Below are 18,274 nucleotides of genomic sequence, written 5' to 3'. Positions count from 1 at the left end.
CCGGCGGTCCCAGGAGGCTGATGTCGGCCCCACTTTGGTGACTGTGTTCCCACGGCCTCCTGCGCCAGCACAGAGCAGCGCCTTTGGGGTTCCTGCTTCCATGTTTCCTGAGGAGGCTGGAATCACTGCTCTCACGTTGCTGTGAGAAGGGGTGGTGTGTCTGGGCTGGAGGCCAGTCAGGCAGGTGTGGTGGAGACTGCACTGGGTGTCTCTGGGGGTGTGGGGGACCCTTGCAGGGAGCAGCGGCTGGCCACTTGGGCCCCACCCTTTGGCCCCTGGTGCATGTCTTCAGGAGGGCCTGCCTTCCACCCGCCATGGACCAAAGGCTTCTCCCCCAACGCACACTCAGATGGCATGGGGTCTGTAAGAAGGAACTTTACTAAGAAACCCAAAGGGAAGGAAACAGAATCGGCACCCAGGGGCAGCAGGGGGGGCAGGCACAGCGGATGGCACTGTGTGGGCTTCGCAGGAGCTCCTTCTGCTGTGGGACCCCCAGCCTGGCCTCTGCCCGCAGCCCCAACTAGTCCTGTGGCTTCTCCCCAGAAGGGCTTCTGCTGCGGGGCTGAGGGCGGTCAGCGTGATGGTGGGCAGGTGGTGCTGGGCGTGGGGGCGGTGGGGAGGGACACTAAGCCTGGGGAATGAGGCCTGCCCCGCACCCGGACTCTGAGCAGCCGGCAGGGCCTCAGGCTGCAGGCCCTCATCACTCAGGGGTTAGGTGGCCGTGGGAGTGGCCCTGGCCGGCACTCGTGCCAAGTTCAGGTCACTCTGTGGAGGGGACACGCTTTTCTAGGGCTTGTCCCAAAGTGGGGTGGGGGTGGGGGCTGTGACCGGCAGGCCTCACAGGCACCTTGGGACTTGGGGCTGAGCCGGAACCTCTGGCTGCCTGTGTGCAGGTTGTTGGGTTCCTGGCTGTGGCCCCTTTGGGGGTTTGCCCGCTTCCCCCTCCCTCTCAGGGCAGAGCAGGGAAGGAGAGAACCAGGCCTGTGTTGCTGGGACTTCGGACCTAGGCTGCCCGCTGCCTGACGCGCTTGTGGTCCTGGCAGGCGCACGGCTTCTCCTGCAGGACAGTGGCGAACACCCACTTCACCTGGGGGTGGGGGCGGGGGCGGTGAGAAGACAGCGCTGCCTGGGCTCCCTCCCTCCGGACCTCCCACACGCCTGCCCGGCTGGCCCAGGAAGAGGGGCCACGTGTCCCCACCTTGAGGAGTGTGACGGTGGCACTGTAGCTCACGCTGAGCAGGAAGAGGATGATGAAGGCGGAGAGGCTGGTCCACAGCCCGTCCAGCTCCTCGCCCTGTGGCTCCGCCACACACAGATCCTGCAGGTCCAGCTCTGTGGGCACCGGCCAGTCAGCCCTCCCCAGTCTCAGCGTGCAGGGTGGCAGGCCTGGCCACCCTGAGGAAGGGGAGTGAACAGGGGCCCTGCTCCCCGGGTCCTGATGCCCTGGTCTTGGGCAGACCCACCCTGTCTGCCCTGCTCTGTGACTGCCCAGAGTCCCCAGCCAGCCCAGGATGGGGGCCCATGTGCCCTGAGTTGGCTGCAGGCTGTGTAGGAGCAGCCTGGTGCCCTGCTCCCTTCTGTCTGCTGCCCAGTAGCTCTCCTGTAAACTGCAGGGCCTGTGGCTACCCAGCCTGGCCTCCCCAGCTCCATTTGCCAGCCTGGGGACCCCTCCAAATTGCACACAGATTGCCACCCTTCCTGGAGAACTGCAGGAGGGGTTCTTGGTAGCTAGAGCCCAGCTCACAGGACCTGGGACAGCCCGTGGGTCATTGCAGTGGGTGCTCTGAGGGGCTGGTCCACATGGCCCACTGCTGACCCCTGCCTCCTGGCTCCTCCTGCCCTGGGGCTGGGCCCCGACTGTCCCCAGCACAGGGGGCCTCCCCTGTGAGTGACCTTGTGCTTGTGTGCGTGGCACCGTGGCTCCGATGTGGAGCGTGCCAGCCTGGTGCTGCTGGGCTTTTAGAGTGTGCTTGGCGTCAGCTGTTTTCCAAGCAAACGCAGTGGTTGCTTGTGTGCTAGGGAGTGTGTGTGCACATGTGTGCATGTGTGCAAGGTGGAAGGTGGGGTCTGGCCCCTGGCTGTGACCCGCGCAGCCCCCAGCCCTGGCATGGGGTCAGCAGCCTGCTCTGGGGAGTGCTTTACTGGGAGAGTGGGCCGGAGCCCACACCCTGTGTGCATGGCTCTGTGTGTGTGTGTGTGTGCATGTGTGATCGTCTGACCCTCTGTAAGGTGCTGCTGGCAGGGAGAGCTCTCTGGGGGGGCTAGAGCCACAGCGGAAGCTGTGTGAGGCCTGCTGGGCTCCCAGAGGGGTGGGAAGCCTCTCCGTGCCTGTCTTGTCCTAGTGGCTGAGGTGTGACACGGAAGAAGGTCTGGACGCGGCCTGGGTGAGAGGGGAGGTGTGGGGCCGAGCTGCATGTAGACCACGCCCGCCCCTGGCAGGGGCCGGTGGCTGCGTGACTGGGGTGGACCTGACTCGGAGGCTCACCAGAGTGTGCGTGTGAGGGCCGGACCACAGGGCAGGGCGGGGCCCAGAGGGCTTGGTTCTGGTGCAGGTTGGCCCACCTGGGCCCGGGAGGTAGCAGTGGGGGGTGGGCAGGGGTGGGCTTCCTGGGCCCGCGTGTCAGTGCCCGTGTGGGGCTCTGACTGGCCTCGCTTCTCTACCCAAAGGGCCTGTGTGTGCCACTGGACCTGGGGCTCATCTGTGTCTGGAGGGGCTGGCCTGGGGCTGGGGCCTCCAGGGCCTCTGGGGGCAGGGAGCGGGGGATCACTGGGGTCTCCCTGGGACCACCCTTGGGCTCGTAGGACTCCTTTGGGTGGGCAGGACCCAGAGTGGAGTGGCAGGCAGGGCCTGGACAGAGGGGGTGATGGATGGAGCCGCGCTGCAGCCACACCCCGTCCTGTCCCCTCTCCTGGGCCAAGACACACCCCTGCCCACCCCCAAGAATGGGCGTGCCCTGGGCTCCAGCAGGCGGAGCGTTTATTGACAGTAGTGGGTGGGAGGTCTGGCCTGCCCCCTTCCCAGGCCCAACAGGACGGAACCCTTGGGGAGAGGGGTGTGGGAGGGAGGTCGGCATCATTTACCGGGGGCTTTGGACACGGTTTTCTCAAGGGTCCTGGTTCGGGTCAGTGCCTCATGGACCACTTGGCAGGAGAATTTGCTGTTTTGTGTCCATTCCGCCTGGTTGACCTCTAGGCGGCTGAAGACAAAGAAGGTGGGGCCGGAGCCACTGGTCCTGCGGGGCCACGTGGTGGTGTACTGGTCTGTGCGGACCGCGATGTCATCACGCAGCCAGACCACTGAGATGTCAGCAGGGAAGAAGTTCTGAGCCAGGCAGGTGAGGGTGAGCTTGTCCGTGGGCCCCTGCCCTTCCTCAGGAGGGGGGAACACGTGGACCTGAGGGGCTGCACGTTTGCCTGCAGATGGGCGTGGGGTCAGCCAGGCTCCTGCCCCGGAGGCCCACCCACCTGCCCCTGGCCTGCAGCTCACCAGGGGCCTTGGAGATGGAGCGCACAATGGCGATGGGCAGGTCGGGGTGGTTCACTGTGCAGTAGTAGGTTTCGCCCTCGATCCAGTCTGTGGCGTCCACCGGCAGGGTGGACATGAAGGTGTACGTCCCATTGAAGTGACGCTTGGAGACCCGCTGGTCCTGTGGCAAGGGGAGCTTGCTCTCCCGGGTCCACTTCAGGGTCATGTCATCCACGCTGGCCAGGTCCACCACCAGGCAGGTGATCTTGGGTGACTTGAGGACGTACAGGTCGAGGGGGCTGGGTGGGATCAGGTAGGTGCTCACGCCTCGAGGGTCAGATTCTGCATGTGCAGGAGGGTCTGCGTGAGGCCGAGAGCTGGCCTGCCTCCCTGAGCCCTTGCTGACTGGCAGTCAGCGTGGGTGGGGGCCCATACCTGTGCATTTGCGGGCATGGTCCTGAAAGGTCAGGCCTCGATAGGAGACCTGGCAGGTGTAGGTTTTTTGGGACACCCAGTCGGCCTGGGTGATGTTGAACTCGCTGTGGGTGGAGTTTGCCTTGCCCTCCTGCCTGATGGGGCCGACGTGCTGGGAGCTGTCTGCTTCCTTGTGCCCGTCCACCAGCCAGGTGACCTCCATCTCGTCCGGGTGGTAGCCGGAGATGAGGCAGAGGAGCTGGATGACCGTCCTGTCATCCCCGTTGGGCTGGCAGGATGAGTGGAAGAGCTTCACGGTGGGCGGGGAGAAGTCCGCAGCACACACTGGGGATGAGGTGGCAGGCAAGGGGTTGGCCCCTGAGCCCGGGGTCCCCACGCACCAGCCAAGGGCCCAGCTCTGGTGGCACTTGAGCCCTTCCCCCACCCACCCAGCCTATCTTTCTGCTCTCTGGCCTCAGGGGCACCGCCCGGCCAGGCTCACCCCTGATGGTCTTGTTGGTGGTGGACGCGGCGTGGGCCACGCTGCAGGTGAACTTCTGCTTGGCCCACTCTCCTGAGGTGGTCATCTGGCTGACGGTGGTGTAGAGGCTCGAGGCCAGGTTGTGGGCACTGGGGAAGGTCACTGTGCTCCTCTTCAGGGACCCTGAGTCCCAGGTCACTGTCACTGGCTCTGGGAAGTAGTCCGTGACCAGGCAGCCCAGTGTCAAGGAGCTGGCATTCATGATGACGTCTTTGCAGCAGGAGACCAGGGGGAAGACAGACGGGCTCTGGCTGGAGACTGTGGGGAGGGGTCAGGGTCAGCACTGGCCTCAGGCCTAGTGCCCCATTGAGTGCCAGGCTAACAACTGACCTGGGCATCCTCCACCTGGGGCCCTGGGGGATCCTGGAGGGAGGACTATGGGGGAGAGGGGTGTGGTCTAGGGAGGGGACCCCTACTCCAACCTTTGGGGACAGAGGGCTTGTTCTGGACCCTTCCTCATTCCTTGGTCCTGCTAGGGACACCCTCCGATGACCCCCTGCACCCCTGCCAGAAAAACTTGCTGGCCCTGCCCTTGGCCAGGGTTCCCAGCCCTCAGCCCTGAGTAGCTGGATGTGGGGAGCAGAGGGGCCAGCCCATCCCCCAGGCTGAGGCTCAGTGCTCAACTCCTGCACACTGAGGCTGGGACCCCCCCCCCACAGGTCACCAGGCTGCCTCCCACTCCCACTGACCCCACTGGGGAGTAGGGATCCTGGGACCCCCAGGAACTGTCAGGCTGTGCCTTCTGCCCCCAACCACAGACCTCATAAAGGCCCACAGATCTAGAGGCCCAATGCCCCGGAATCACTAGTATGTTCCCCCCACCATCTGAAGTCCGCGCGAGGCTCGCCGTGGGCAGGCACACCTGTCCCCAGCCAGGTCCCTGCTCCCGTGGCTGAGGCTCAGCAGCTCAGTGCCCTGAGCCCTCTGCAGGGGCCCCTTCCCCCCACCCCTTGCTTGACCAGCCAGGCCTCCCTGTTCTCCACCCTCCCCGTTGATCTCCCAGGGCTCCCAACTACAGGTCCCGCGGACCGAGGACGGAGACGCCGTCAGCCCACTGCAGTCCCTCCACAGCAGGAAACAGGGTCGCATGTTTGCCTTTACTGCCCCTGGTCTTAGAACACCAGACCCCAGCTTATCCCGGCCCTGCTTCCCAGCGCAGCCCTGCTCACCCTGCTGGCCCAAACCAGCCGAGCGCAGTCCAGACCACGCTGTGTCAGGACAGAGGAGGCCAACTGAGACCCAGCTCCATGCCCAGCCCAGCCTAAAGGGCCCTACCCAATCCGGGCCAGCTCAGCCTGGGACCATCTACCTTGTCCAGCCTGGCTCAGGCCAGTCAGGATACCCATCCCAAGCACCCTGGTCATCTTGGCTCTGTCCACACAATCAAACCAGGTTCCTTCAGCCCGGCCCAGCCCAGAATAGCCCAGCCCAGCTTAGCACAGTTCAGCCAACTTAACCCTGCTCAGCCCAGTTCTGCTCAAACCAGCTCAGACAAGCTCAGCCCAGCCCAGCCCAGAATAGCCCAGTTCAGTGCAGCCCAGCTCAGCCCAGTTCAGCTCAGCTCAGCCCATCTTAGCCCAGCTCAGCCCAGTTCAGCCCAGCTCAGCCCAGGTCAGCCCAGCTCTGCCCAGCTCAGCCCAGTTCAGCCCAGCTCAGCCCAGTTTGGCCCAGCTCAGCTCAGCCCGGCTCAGCCCAGTTCAGCCCAGCTCTGCCCAGTTCAGCCCAGCTCAGCCCAGTTCAGCCAAGCTCTGCCCAGCTCAGCCCAGTTCAGCGCAGCTCAGCCCAGTTCAGCCCAGCTCAGCCCAGCATAGCCCAGTTCAGCCCAGATCAGCCCAGTTCAGCCCAGCCCAGTTCAGCCCAGCTCAGCCCAGCTCTGCCCAGCTCAGCCCAGTTCAGTCCAGCTCAGCCCTGTTCAGCTCAGCCCAGTTCAGCCCAGCTCAGCCCAGCTTAACCCTGCTCAGCCCAGTTCTGCTCCAACCAGCTCAGACAAGCTCAGCCCAGTTCAGCCCAACTCAGCCCAACTCAGCCCATCTCAGCCCAGTTCAGCCCAGCTCAGCCCAGCATAGCCCAGTTCAGCCCAGATCAGCCCAGTTCAGCCTAGCCCAGTTCAGCCCAGCTCAGCCCAGCATAGCCCAGCTCAGCCCAGCTCTGCCCAGCTCAGCCCAGTTCAGTCCAGCTCAGCCCTGTTCAGCTCAGCCCAGTTCAGCCCAGCTCAGCCCAGCATAGCCCAGTTCAGCCCAGATCAGCCCAGTTCAGCCTAGCCCAGTTCAGCCCAGCTCAGCCCAGCATAGCCCAGCTCAGCCCAGCTCTGCCCAGCTCAGCCCAGTTCAGTCCAGCTCAGCCCTGTTCAGCTCAGCCCAGTTCAGCCCAGCTCAGCCCAGCTTAACCCTGCTCAGCCCAGTTCTGCTCCAACCAGCTCAGACAAGCTCAGCCCAGTTCAGCCCAACTCAGCCCATCTCAGCCCAGTTCAGCCCATCTCAGCCCAGCTCAGCCCAGTTCAGCCCAGCTCAGCCCAACTCAGCCCAGCTCAGCCCAGTTCAGCCCAGCTCAGCCCAGCATAGCCCAGTTCAGCCCAGCTCAGCTCAGCTCAGCTCAGCCCATCTCAGCCCAGCTCAGCCCAGTTCAGCCCAGCTCAGCCCAGCATAGCCCAGTTCAGCCCAGCTCTTCCCAGCTCAGCCCAGCTCTGCCCAGCTCAGCCCAGTTCAGCCCAGCTCAGCCCAGCTTAACCCTGCTCAGCCCAGTTCTGCTCCAACCAGCTCAGACAAGCTCAGCCCAGTTCAGCCCAGCTCAGCCCATCTCAGCCCAGCTCAGCCCAGTTCAGCCCAGCTCAGCCCAGCATAGCCCAGTTCAGCCCAGCTCAGCTCAGCTCAGCTCAGCCCATCTCAGCCCATCTCAGCCCAGTTCAGCCCAGCTCTGCCCAGCTCAGCCCAGCTCTGCCCAGCTCAGCCCAGTTCAGCCCAGCTCAGCCCTGTTCAGCTCAGCCCAGTTCAGCCCAGCTCAGCCCAGCTTAACCCTGCTCAGCCCAGTTCTGCTCCAACCAGCTCAGACAAGCTCAGCCCAGTTCAGTCCAGCTCATCCAGAGTTACCCAGCCCTGCCCCGCCTGGACGCCCCCAGTCCAAGCAGCGCAGCGCAGCGCAGCCCAGCCTGGCCCATTTGAACCCAGGACAGGTCATCTCCATCCCTGTAACTCCGTCCACCCCAGTTGGGCCAGCTTGGGGCAGCCCAGCTCCACCCGGAGGAGTGGGCCCAGGCCGGCCTGCCACCTAGTCCAGCACAGGGACGGCTCCCTGCCGCTTCCCGACCCTTGCTGTGGCCCCTGTCCAGCCTGTGGCAGACATCCTGCCCAGCCTGCTGTCTGTGCCCTCTCTGTGGTGCCTGGCCCCTTAGCCCCAGGCCCTCCCTGGCCCGTGCGAGGTCTGGCCCCTTGTCTCCTCAGGAGGGCTTCGGGTAGCCTCCTGTGTCCCTGGGTCCCCAAACAGGGAGGGGACAGTGAGGGCTGAGCAGCAGCCAAAGGCTGTCCACAGCCGGATACCCAGGCCTCCTGTCCTGGGCAGGGCAGGGGTACCTGAGGCGACGGCCCTCCGTCCAGTAGCCGGACCCGCCGGGGGGCACTGTTCCAGCTCCATGCATGGGCTCCCAGCCGAGGGGATGGGCAGTGCCAATGCTGTCACTTCAGGAGCAGACAGTGGCCTGGGGGAGGAGGGCTCTGCCTCAGCGCTCTCGGCTAAAAACAGGGTGGGAACCCCCAGGGGCCGCGGTGGCCCTGGAAGTCCCCTTTTCTCTGTGTTCCTGGGAAGCTGAGGGTGGTGGCAGGGTCTCAGGTGAGGCGCCTGGGCTGTGGCCGAGGTGCTCTCCTCGGAGGCCTTATCCCTGGCCTCTGTGCCCGGTGTGTGGCCCCCTCCCTCGGTGCCACAGGCCCATGCTTGTGGGCATGGGACTCCCCGGGAGGCAGAGGGCAGCAGGCCCGGCCCCCTCTGCTCTCCAGGCCACCCTGTGAGGACAGGGTGGTGGCCGCTCTGTGTGTGAGCAGGGGAGCCCTGGGTGGCTGGGTGCCCAAGATGTGAACGCAGGGCCTCCCGATGGCACGCTGCCTTGTCCCTGTGTCACTGCTGGTGGAGCGTGCCCAGGGGGTCTCTGGGGGTCAGTGTCTGGGGACATGGGCCCAGCTGCACAGGCAACCCCGGTCCGCACAGGCTCTCCCGTGTGCCCTGCCGATGCGCGGCTCCCCCATACCCGTGTGCTCGCTCCCAGGTGGCTGTCCTGCAGTGGTGTGGCCAGTGAGGGCTGGCAGGGACCTTGGGGAGGCTGCCTGTGGCTGTGAGGTTGGCCTGTGGCTCTGTGAGACCCCTGCAGACGCTGGCACCCGGTGCAGCTGCCCTGTCCGTGCTGCGGCGCTCACCCCAAGTGTGGGGCCTCAGAGAAGCCTTCTGGAGGCACCATGGCTTCTGACTGTGGCCTGCTGGGTGGCCGGGCCAGCGTGGGTGCCCCTCGATGAGTGTGGAGCCACGGGAGGGTCCAGGCCTGGCCTGTGGTTCCTAAACCTCTGAAGGCTGAGCCCACATAGGGCGGCCACGGGAACCAGCCCAGCTCATCAGCATGGGCTCCTGGGAGGGCGGGTGAAGCCTTTGGAGAGGGAGGTGGCAGGACCCCATAATCTGGACCAGGACTGGGGGATCCCTGCAGGGAGGCCGTGGCCATAGGCTGTCAGGCTGGCGTCCTTGGGGGAAGCCGGCTCCTTTGGAAGGCCCCAGAAGGGGAGCGTGGTGGTGCGGGCTGACCCAGTGCACAGAGCCAGGGCCCTGGGGGGGCCCGAGGTGAGGCCTGGGGAAGCCAGGGCCCAGCCTCCTCCTCCCTCAGCACAGAACAGGTGTGTCCTGCCCGACGTTGCCTCGTGGACAGACGCCCTATGGGAGGTGGGGTGGGGGGAATGCTGAGTTCCTGGTAGGACCCATGATGCTGAGAGAAGACACAGGCTGGCAGAGCCCCACCGGGGAGCCTCCTGCCACCCCCGGGCCCAGGCACACACACGCCCGTGTGCACGCGGCCTGCACGAGCTCGAGGGTGTGGGCTGGGACTGCACGTGGCCGCCCTGGCTCCGCCCACCCGGCTCCCGCTGCTCATCCTCCCAGGCCGTGGGTGCTTGGGGCAGGCGGCAGTGCCCTGTCCGACCCCAGCTGAGCCCGGATGTCCTGGATGTGCCTGGTTGCTGGCGCTGGGGCAGGAGGGCGTGCGGGGCTGTCAGGGCGTGGGCCCTGTCCTGTCTCCATCCCTGCCTGGCCGTGGGCTTTCTCGGTCTTGGAGGAGAGTGGCTTGTCGTGTCCCTCCCAGCCCCAGCAGGCGGGGTCAGCTCTGAGCACACGTGTGTGTGTCCCCTCCCGGTTCCTCCCTGGGGCTGTGGCTCTGCCCCGAACTCCAGGTCATCCTCTCCCAGCCCCTCTAGTCGCAGGGTGCCCCCCAGTGCCCTGGCCCCTCCTCCTTCTGTCCAGGAGCGGACTCCCCATCAGGTACAGTGCCCCAGCCCTGCAGGCCACCCTGTCTGGCGTGTCCTGCCGCGGCTCCCCTGCATGGCCTGGCCAGGTCCACTGTCCCCACAGCGCTATCCCACGGCAGGGACGCAGGGCAGCAGATTCTCCGTGTGGTGTACGGGTGTGTGCACGTGGGCGTGCTTCGGGAGCAGGGGGTCCTCCCACCCTGGCACTCGACGGGGCCTGCTGTCAGGGTGTGCCCCAGGAGGGCTGGGGGCCACGGGGGCAAGGACTGGCCACAGGGCGGTATTGTGTAGAGGTGGTGGGGAGCCTGGAGCCAGGAGCCAGGGCAGGGCATGGGTGCCCCGGCTCAGGAGGCCCCAGGGTGGGACTCCACAGGTGGGAAGCTCTATAGGAGCTGGGGGCTTGGGGACTGGCTGGGGGTTAGCTGGGGCTTGGCCAGACTGTATGACGCGGGTGGGCTTGGAGCCGGGGCAGTCTGAAGCCCCCTCTGAGGCTGGGCCCCAAGCTTAGGGCCTGTGGGGTGACCTGGGACCAATGCTGCCTCTGCAAGGGGTTGCTTGGTGCAAGGGCCAGGTTGCAGATGTTTCTAGACCCCTCCTGGCTGGACATTGACTGTGGTTGGCAGTGGCTAGCCCTGTGAGTCACCCCAGAAACTCATCTCAGCCTCCTGCTAGCCACAGTGGGGGAAGGCCCCCGAGTTCTCCTGGATGGTGAGCCTGCCCCTGTTCATCTGTGGGGATGGCCCCCTGAGCAGGCCGCGGCATGCCCTATCTGCCTCTGGGCTTCGCCCCCGGTGCTGCCCGGTACCCCCGAAGCCTTCCTCCCTGGGGCCGCCCACCCCCCGAGTCCAGCCTGCCCAGCTGCTTCTGGAGGTGCGAGCGGCGCCCCCTCCTCCGGCACACAGGCTCCCGCTCCCTGTGAGCGCGAGCATCTCTTCGAGGCTCTGGAGCTTTCGGGCCTTACTGTGCTTCCGAAAGGTTTCTTGCCGATTTCCTGGAATTTGCAAGGCACCCAACCAGTTTCCAGCCCCTTGCTGGTTTAAGCCTGGGATGACCTTCGCCCGCCTAACACCCTCCTTTCACCGCGTCCTTCACCGAGCAGAGGCTCTGGAACATCACACAGCCAAACTCATCCGTTACTTCCTGGGAGGCTCATACTTTTGGGGCCGCTGGCGGGTGTCCTGGGGCAGCTCTAACCAAGGGCCGCCAGCGGGCTGGCCGAGGCCATAGCAATGGACTCCTGCGGTCTGGAGGCAGAAGGCTGACGTCAGGCGTGGGCAGGGCCTCACCCTGAAGGCGCCGGCGAGGCCCCGCCCCCCCCCCCCAGCGTTCCGGTCCTTGCCGCCGTCGTCGCGGGGCCTCCCGCCCTGGGTGTCATCTCCCCTTCTCAGGAGGCCACCAGTCACTGGGCCTGGCAGCTGTCTGGAAGCTAGTGCGATGTCACGTCAAGATCCTCAAGCTAATGACACGGCAAAGGCACTGCATGCCAATGACGTCACCCTCTGAGGCTCCGGGTGGGCAGTCACGCTGCCAGGCAGACCCCCAGCGTGCACGGCGGCCTGTCCGCTCTGCCCCTGAGCTGGCTCCCGTCTCGGTGTCTGATCCCGCCACGACCACCGCTCCCCTTGCACGTGGAGCCACGGAGAGACCCAGGAGCGGTTCTTCATCGGAAACCTGCTTTCCCCCAGGCCCCCACTTTCCCGCCGCCTGACGGGGCTCCTCACACTTGCTCTCCGCTGGGCCCTCTCCGGGGGCTCGGCTGTGTCCACGTGTGCACGAGTGCCCTCCTCCTCCTGGCAGCTCCGGGTGGGCGCCGGCACTCGGGGGACCCGCCTCCCTGAAATCCTCATCCTTCGCGCTCATGTTTCAACGCTGTCTGAGCTGTAGGCGGATCTCAGACCCTAACAGCCGCGCGAACCCAGCGGGCGCTGTGGTTGGGAGTTCCCGGCGTCCTCCTCAGTCCAGGCGACAGACCCCGGCGCCCCCGCCCTTGACCCGGGCCCCTCTCCGCGTATTCAGAGTGTCTGACGTCCTTTAGTGGGGTTTGACCTTCCCCAGAAGATCCCTTACGTTGTTGTGACATGGGCCTTGCTTGTCTTGCATATTATGTCCCTCCTTCTGCTGACCTTAGGCCTCATTTGTTCGTCTTTTATCAGTTTTGATAGTTGTGACATTAGACTATTCATTTGGGATTGTTCTTCCTTCTTTAAATAGGCCTGGATTGCTATATACTTTCCTCTTAAGACTGCTTTTGCTGCGTCCCACAGAAGTTGGGGCTTTGTGTTGTTGTCATTTGTTTCCATATATTGCTGGATCTCCATTTTAATTTGGTTGTTGATCCATTGATTATTTAGGAGCATGTTGTTAAGCCTCCATGTGTTTGTGAGCCTTTTTGCTTTCTTTGTACAATTTATTTCTAGTTTTATACCTTTGTGGTCTGAAAAGATGGTTGGTAGGATTTCAATCTTTTTGAATTTACTGAGGCTCTTTTTGTGGCCTCGTATGTGGTCTATTCTGGAGAATGTTCCATGTGCACCTGAGAAGAATGTATATCCTGTTGCTTTTGGATGTAGAGTTCTATAGATGTCTACTAGGTCCTTCTATTCTAGTGTGTTGTTCAGTGCCTCTGTGTCCTTATTTTCTGTCTGGTGGATCTGTCCTTTGGAGTGAGTGGTGTGTTGAAGTCTCCCAAAATGAATGCATTCATTCTATTTCCTCCTTTAATTCTGTTAGTATTTGTTTCACATATGCTGGTGCTCCTGTGTTGGGTGCATATATATTTATAATGGTTATATCCTCTTGTTGGACTGAGCCCTTTATCATTATGTAATGTCCTTCTTTATCTCGTTACTTTCTTTGTTTTGAAGTCTATTTTGTCTGATATTAGTACTGCAACACCTGCTTTTTTCTCCCTGTTGTTTCCCTGACATATCTTTTACCATCCCTTGACTTTTAGTCTGTGCATGTCTTTGGGTTTGAGGTGAGTTTCTTGTAAGCAGCATATAGATGGATCTTGCTTTTTTTTATCCGTTCTATTACTCTGTGTCTTTTGATTGGTGCATTCAGTCCATTTACGTTTAGGGTGATTATTGAAAGATATGTACTTATTGCCATTGCAGGCTTTAGGTTCACAGTTACCAAAGGTTCAAGGTTAGCTTCTCTAGTATCTTACTGTCGAATTTAACTCGCTTATTGAGCTATTATAAACACAGTCTGGTCATTCTTTATTTCTCTCCCTTCTTATTCTTCCTCCTCCATTCTTCATATGTTGTGTGTTTTGTTCTGTGCTCTTTTGTGTTTCTTTTGACTGCTTTTGTGGGTAGTTGATTTTATTTTTTGCTTTTAGTTAGTATTTGATTGGTCTCCTTTCTTTGCTGTGATTTTATTTTCTCTGCTGACATCTGTTTAGCCTTAGGAGTGCTCCCATCTAGAGCAGTCCCTCTAAAATACCCTGTAGAGGTGGTTTGTGGGAGGCAAATTCCCTCAACTTTTGCTTATCTGGGAATTGTTTAATCCCTTCTTCATATTTAAATGATAATCGTGCTGGATACGGTATTCTTGGTTCAAGGCCCTTCTGTTTCATTGCATTAAGTATATCATGCCATTCTCTTCTGGCCTGTAGGGTTTCTGTCGAGAAGTCTGATGATAGCCTGATGGGTTTTCCTTTGTAGGTGACCTTTTTTCTCTCTCTGGCTGCCTTTAATACTCTGTCCTTGTCCTTGATCTTTGCCATTTTAATTATTATGGGTCTTGGTGTTGTCCTCCTTGGGTCCCTTCTGTTGGGAATTCTGTGTGTTTCCGTTGTCTGAGCAACTATTTCCTCCCCCAGTTTGGGGAGGTTTTCAGCAACTATTTCTTCAAAGACACTTTCTATCCCTTTTTCTCTCTCTTCTTCTTCTGGTACCCCTATAATGCAGATATTGTTCCTTTTGGATTGGTCACACAGTTCTCTTACTATTCTTTCATTCCTGGAGATCCTTTTATCTCTCTCTGCGTCAACTTCTCTGTGTTCCTGTTCTCTGGTTTCTGTTCCATTAATGGCCTCTTGCACCTCATCCAGTCTGCTCTTAAGTCCTTCCAGAGATTGTTTCATTTCTGTAATATCCTTCCGGACATCATCCCTTAGCTCTTGCATATTTCTCTGAAGATCCATCAGCATGGTTATGACCTTAATTTTGAATTCTTTTTCGGAGAGATTGACTAGGTCTATCTCACCCAGCCCACTCTCAGGGGTTGTCTGGACTATTTTGGACTGGACCAAATTCTCCTGCCTTTTCATGGTGATAGTGGTGGCTGTAGGCCAGTAGCACGTGTGTCAGCTGGGAGAACAAAGTCCCTTCCTGCTTGCTGGTTGCCTTGCCCTTTTCTGCTGCCCATGTCGGTTACCCGCACTCCTGGAGCAGCTTCTGGGTTAATCCCCTTAGCTGCTGTGCGCGGGGGTCTCCATCAGAGCAGCATGGAGCCCTGCGGGAAGTGGCAGGCGCACCGGGTGTGCTCTCCTGTGAAAGCGGTGCCCCTGCTGGGCAGCTGTGTGCCAGCAGCGGCTTTGGGTCTGGCCTGGGCGGCTGTGTGCTGGGCTGAGATACTGGGCAGCTGCTGGGGGTGTGGCTGCTCCTTGGCTGCTCCTCCACTGCCACTTCCGGCTCCTGTGGATCGCTCTCGGGCCCCTCTGGTGCTGCTGCATGCTCGTGTGGGCCTCCCCTGGGCCCCTCAAGTGCCACTACTGCAGGCTCACGTGGGCTGCTCCTGGTCCCCTCTGGCTCTGCCGCCATGGGCTTGCGTAGTCTGCTCCCGGCCCCGTGCAGGCCGCTCCTGTTCCTCTCTGGTGCCACCTCCCCCGGCACGCGCTGCCACTCTCCCACTACTGGGCCAGTATGTTGGGGTACGCGCTGGTTGGGGGAACGACTGGCAGGCTGCTTATCACCGTGAGGGGCTTCAGAGCTGCGCTGCTGCCCGGCGGGTTAGGTTGCCTGGAGTTCCTGGGTTCCCAGGTGCTGGGGTGTGTATGTCAGGACGACTTCGTCCAGCTGTGGGGTCCCTGTCCCTTTAAGACTTGCAAAAAGCACTTGCTTTTCTTTTGTCCCAGGGGTGCCGGTAGCAGGGACCTGCTTGCAGGTTTTGCTTTTCTGTTTCTCTAATATCCAGCCCCCCGTGCACTGTGTGTCTGCAATCCTGGTGCCGATTTCTAGAGCTGGTTGTTTAGCAGTCCTGGGCTTTCACTCCCTCCCCGCTCCAACTCCTTTCTTCCTGCTGGGGTCTGGGATAGGGGGGCGTTCAGGTCCCGCCTAGCCACAGCTTGTATCTTACCCCCTTCGTGGTATGCTGAGTTCTGACAGATGTAGATGTCGCCTGGCTGTTGTACTGTATCTACTGGTGTCTCTTTTAGGAATAGTTGTATTTGTTGTATTTTCAAAAATATATGTTTTTGGGAGGAAATTTCCGCTGAACTATTCACACTGCCATCTTGGCTCCTCCCCCTCTACTAATGTATTTTAATATCCCAGTCTAATTTCTCTAACGGCTTTCTAGGTGCATTTTCTTGTGTTGTGTTCTTAGTGACTATAACATGCATCCTGGACTTAAAGCCGTGAACTTAGATGTCGTGTTTCACTGCTCCGTATCCATGGCCTGAACCGTGACAAAGGACAGTGTTATTGACAAGCCCCTCCTCAGCACTGCTGTCATGTCCTCTGCATCTACACATGTCAGGGACCCCACAAAAGGCTGCCATCATGTTTACTTTAAACAGTCGCTTGTGGTTTTAGGAAGTAAGATAAAAAAGACAGTTTCCGGCACGTGCATGGTCCCCGCCTCTCATGCTCCCCTTTGCACCCCACAGGCCGGAGGCCCCTCTGGGGGAGTTCCTTTCAGCGTGAAGACCCTCCTCCCACCTTTCCTTTATGGCAGGTGTCCTGGCACCACACTCTCTCGGTATTTGTGGATCTGAAAATGTCTATTACATGTTCATTTTTGAAAGCTATTTCCCTGGATATAGAGTTCTTGGCTGAACCCATCCTCAACACTTAAAAGATGCCATTCTACCATTTTAGGACCACTTTTCTTTGCAGTGCAAAGCCGGAGGTGATTTGTTCCCTGTGTGTGTCACATCTCTGCCTGTGTTCGAGGTATCCTCTTTATCTCTGGTTTTTATTGGCATCACACGTCATATTTATTGTTAGGAACTGAGCTTCTTTAATATGTAAACTGAGATTTTCACCACATTGGGAAACTTTCAGTTTTTATATTTTCAGAGACCTTTTCTGCCCCGTACAGTCCCTTGTCTCCTGGGACTCCGATTTGACACTTTCCAGTGTTTCATAGTGTCCTGTGGGACATTGACTGTCTTCTTTGTTTAGGAATCAAAAGAATTGTTATGATATATAGTATATATATGACATACAAAGCATATGTGTTATATAGAGCTATATATCCCATTATATATCTCTATGAATGTAAGTAGAGCATCTATATGTTGTTACATCTAAGTTTTCTGAGCTCACTTATGATTTCTCAAATCTGCTGTTAAGCTCTTCAAGTGACTTAGAACAATTTCAGAATTGTACTTCCTGGTTTTGGAATTTCTGTGTGGTTCTTGTGAATCACTGAGATATTTCTGTAGAGATTCTCTCCAGTCTAGTCGCTCATCATAAACATGTTTTACTCTACGTCTCTGAACAAACTTAAAGCAGCTGCCTCAGTATCTTTGAGAATTGGGGCCTTGTCTCAGCTGATCTCCACTGACTGCTTTGTACTGAGAGACTATGGGTCTCCTTTTCTTTTTTCTTTTCATATTTAGTAACTTTTAAACATCTACCTGGTGTTGTGGATGGAACTATTGGTTCTGCACCCCCCTCAGAGAGGTGTCGGTTCATGTGTCAGGCGGCATACACAAGGTGTCCCTACACAAGGACAATCAGGGGATCATCCGAGGACTGGAGTAGTGTCTGCATGCAGATTCTGGGGTTCCCCCTCTGTGGCTCCCCCTTCTGAAATCCGCCCTTGGAACGCAGCCCTGTACCCCTCCGTCTGAGCCCTTGGGCCAGGATGGCTGCAGTCTGCCTGCGCTCCCGTTGCACCCGATGCCCAGGCTGCATCGGACCGACTTCCCAGGGACTCGGCTCCACGCCCGCTGCCTGTGGTTGGGCTCCGGTGCCTCTGCGTGGCCGTGGGCACCAGCTCGCCCAGAGCTTGGTGCTGTCGCACAGGCTAGACTGGCCCAGGGCTGTGCCGCCGCTGCAACCAGAGCTGCTTTCTCCCATGTGCTCCTGTTTCCATTTCCTTGTACCGACTGTGGCTCAGTGTAGTTTTGAGTGTTTCGCGGATGTTCGGACATCTTTTGTGAGTCATCCGTTCACTTCCGTTGCCTGTTTCTCTACTGAGCTGTTTGGATTTTCCAAGTGATCCGCACTTCTGTATACGTCCTGGGAATGCCTGCCTGTGTACGTGATGGTGGGACAGGCCGTCCCTGCCAGGGCTCGGCTTCAGGGCGCCCCCGCGGGGAGATTTCCTGGCCCCAAGGTGGGGCTCTTCTGGCACCCAGCCTCTCAGCCCCTGACGCTTTCCACGCAGAAGGTGATCACACGGCCCTTCATGTTTATGGAATGATTTACTCTGAGTCTGCCTTTGCCCCGGATCTACACTTCCTGTGGCCAGGCCACATCTGCCTCACTCAGCTATCTATAGATAGATCTATTGGCCTTGCTATCTATCACTTCATCTATCTATCTATCTATCTATCTATCTATCTATCTATCTATCTATCTATCTATCTATCTATCTATCTATCTATCTATCTATCTATCTATCATTCCATCCATCCATCCATGTCTCTGTTTATCTATTCATCCATCCATCCATCCATCCATACTCCCATCAATCCACCCACCCATCCACTAACCCCTCTCTAGCTATCCATCTCTATGTTTACCTATCCATCTATTCATCTATTTATCTATATCTATCTGTCTATCTATCTATCATGTATCTATCATCTATCTATCTATCTATCTATCTATATCTATCTATTTATCTATCTATCTATATCTATCATCTATCTATCTATCTATCTATCTATCTATCTATCTATCATCTATCTACCTACCTACCTACCTACCTATCCATCCACCTCTCTTTCTATATATATCAAGCATGTATCTGTCTAGATATCCACCCATCTATTTATCTATTCATCCATCTATACACCTTTTTCTTTCTATCTGTCTGTCCATCTGTCAGTCCATCCATCCATCTATCCATCCATCCATCCATCTATCCATCCACCTATTTGTCCAGTCGTCCATATGTCCATCCATCCATCCATACGTCCATCCGTCCGTCTGTCCGTCCGTCTGTCCATCCATCAAT

At 58.9% G+C, this 18,274-nt stretch overlaps 1 gene segment (V, D, J or C); it reads right to left on the bottom strand.

The window, feature by feature from the left end:
• Positions 1–395: 395 nt before the first annotated feature.
• LOC118910661 (immunoglobulin heavy constant epsilon-like) lies at positions 396–4,692 on the bottom strand (the record flags this gene model as incomplete). The annotated part of the segment is given in 6 exon segments: positions 396–1,087; positions 1,199–1,332; positions 3,082–3,414; positions 3,488–3,808; positions 3,902–4,225; positions 4,383–4,692. Coding segments are annotated over 6 exon segments (1,506 nt in total), but the record flags the coding sequence as incomplete, so codon positions are not given.
• Between the last annotated feature and the right edge of the window lie 13,582 nt (positions 4,693–18,274).

Source organism: Manis pentadactyla, chromosome 11 (assembly GCF_030020395.1).
Source record: "Manis pentadactyla isolate mManPen7 chromosome 11, mManPen7.hap1, whole genome shotgun sequence".
NCBI classification, from domain to species: Eukaryota; Metazoa; Chordata; class Mammalia; order Pholidota; family Manidae; genus Manis; species Manis pentadactyla.
This window is presented reverse-complemented; position numbering and strand designations above follow the sequence as displayed.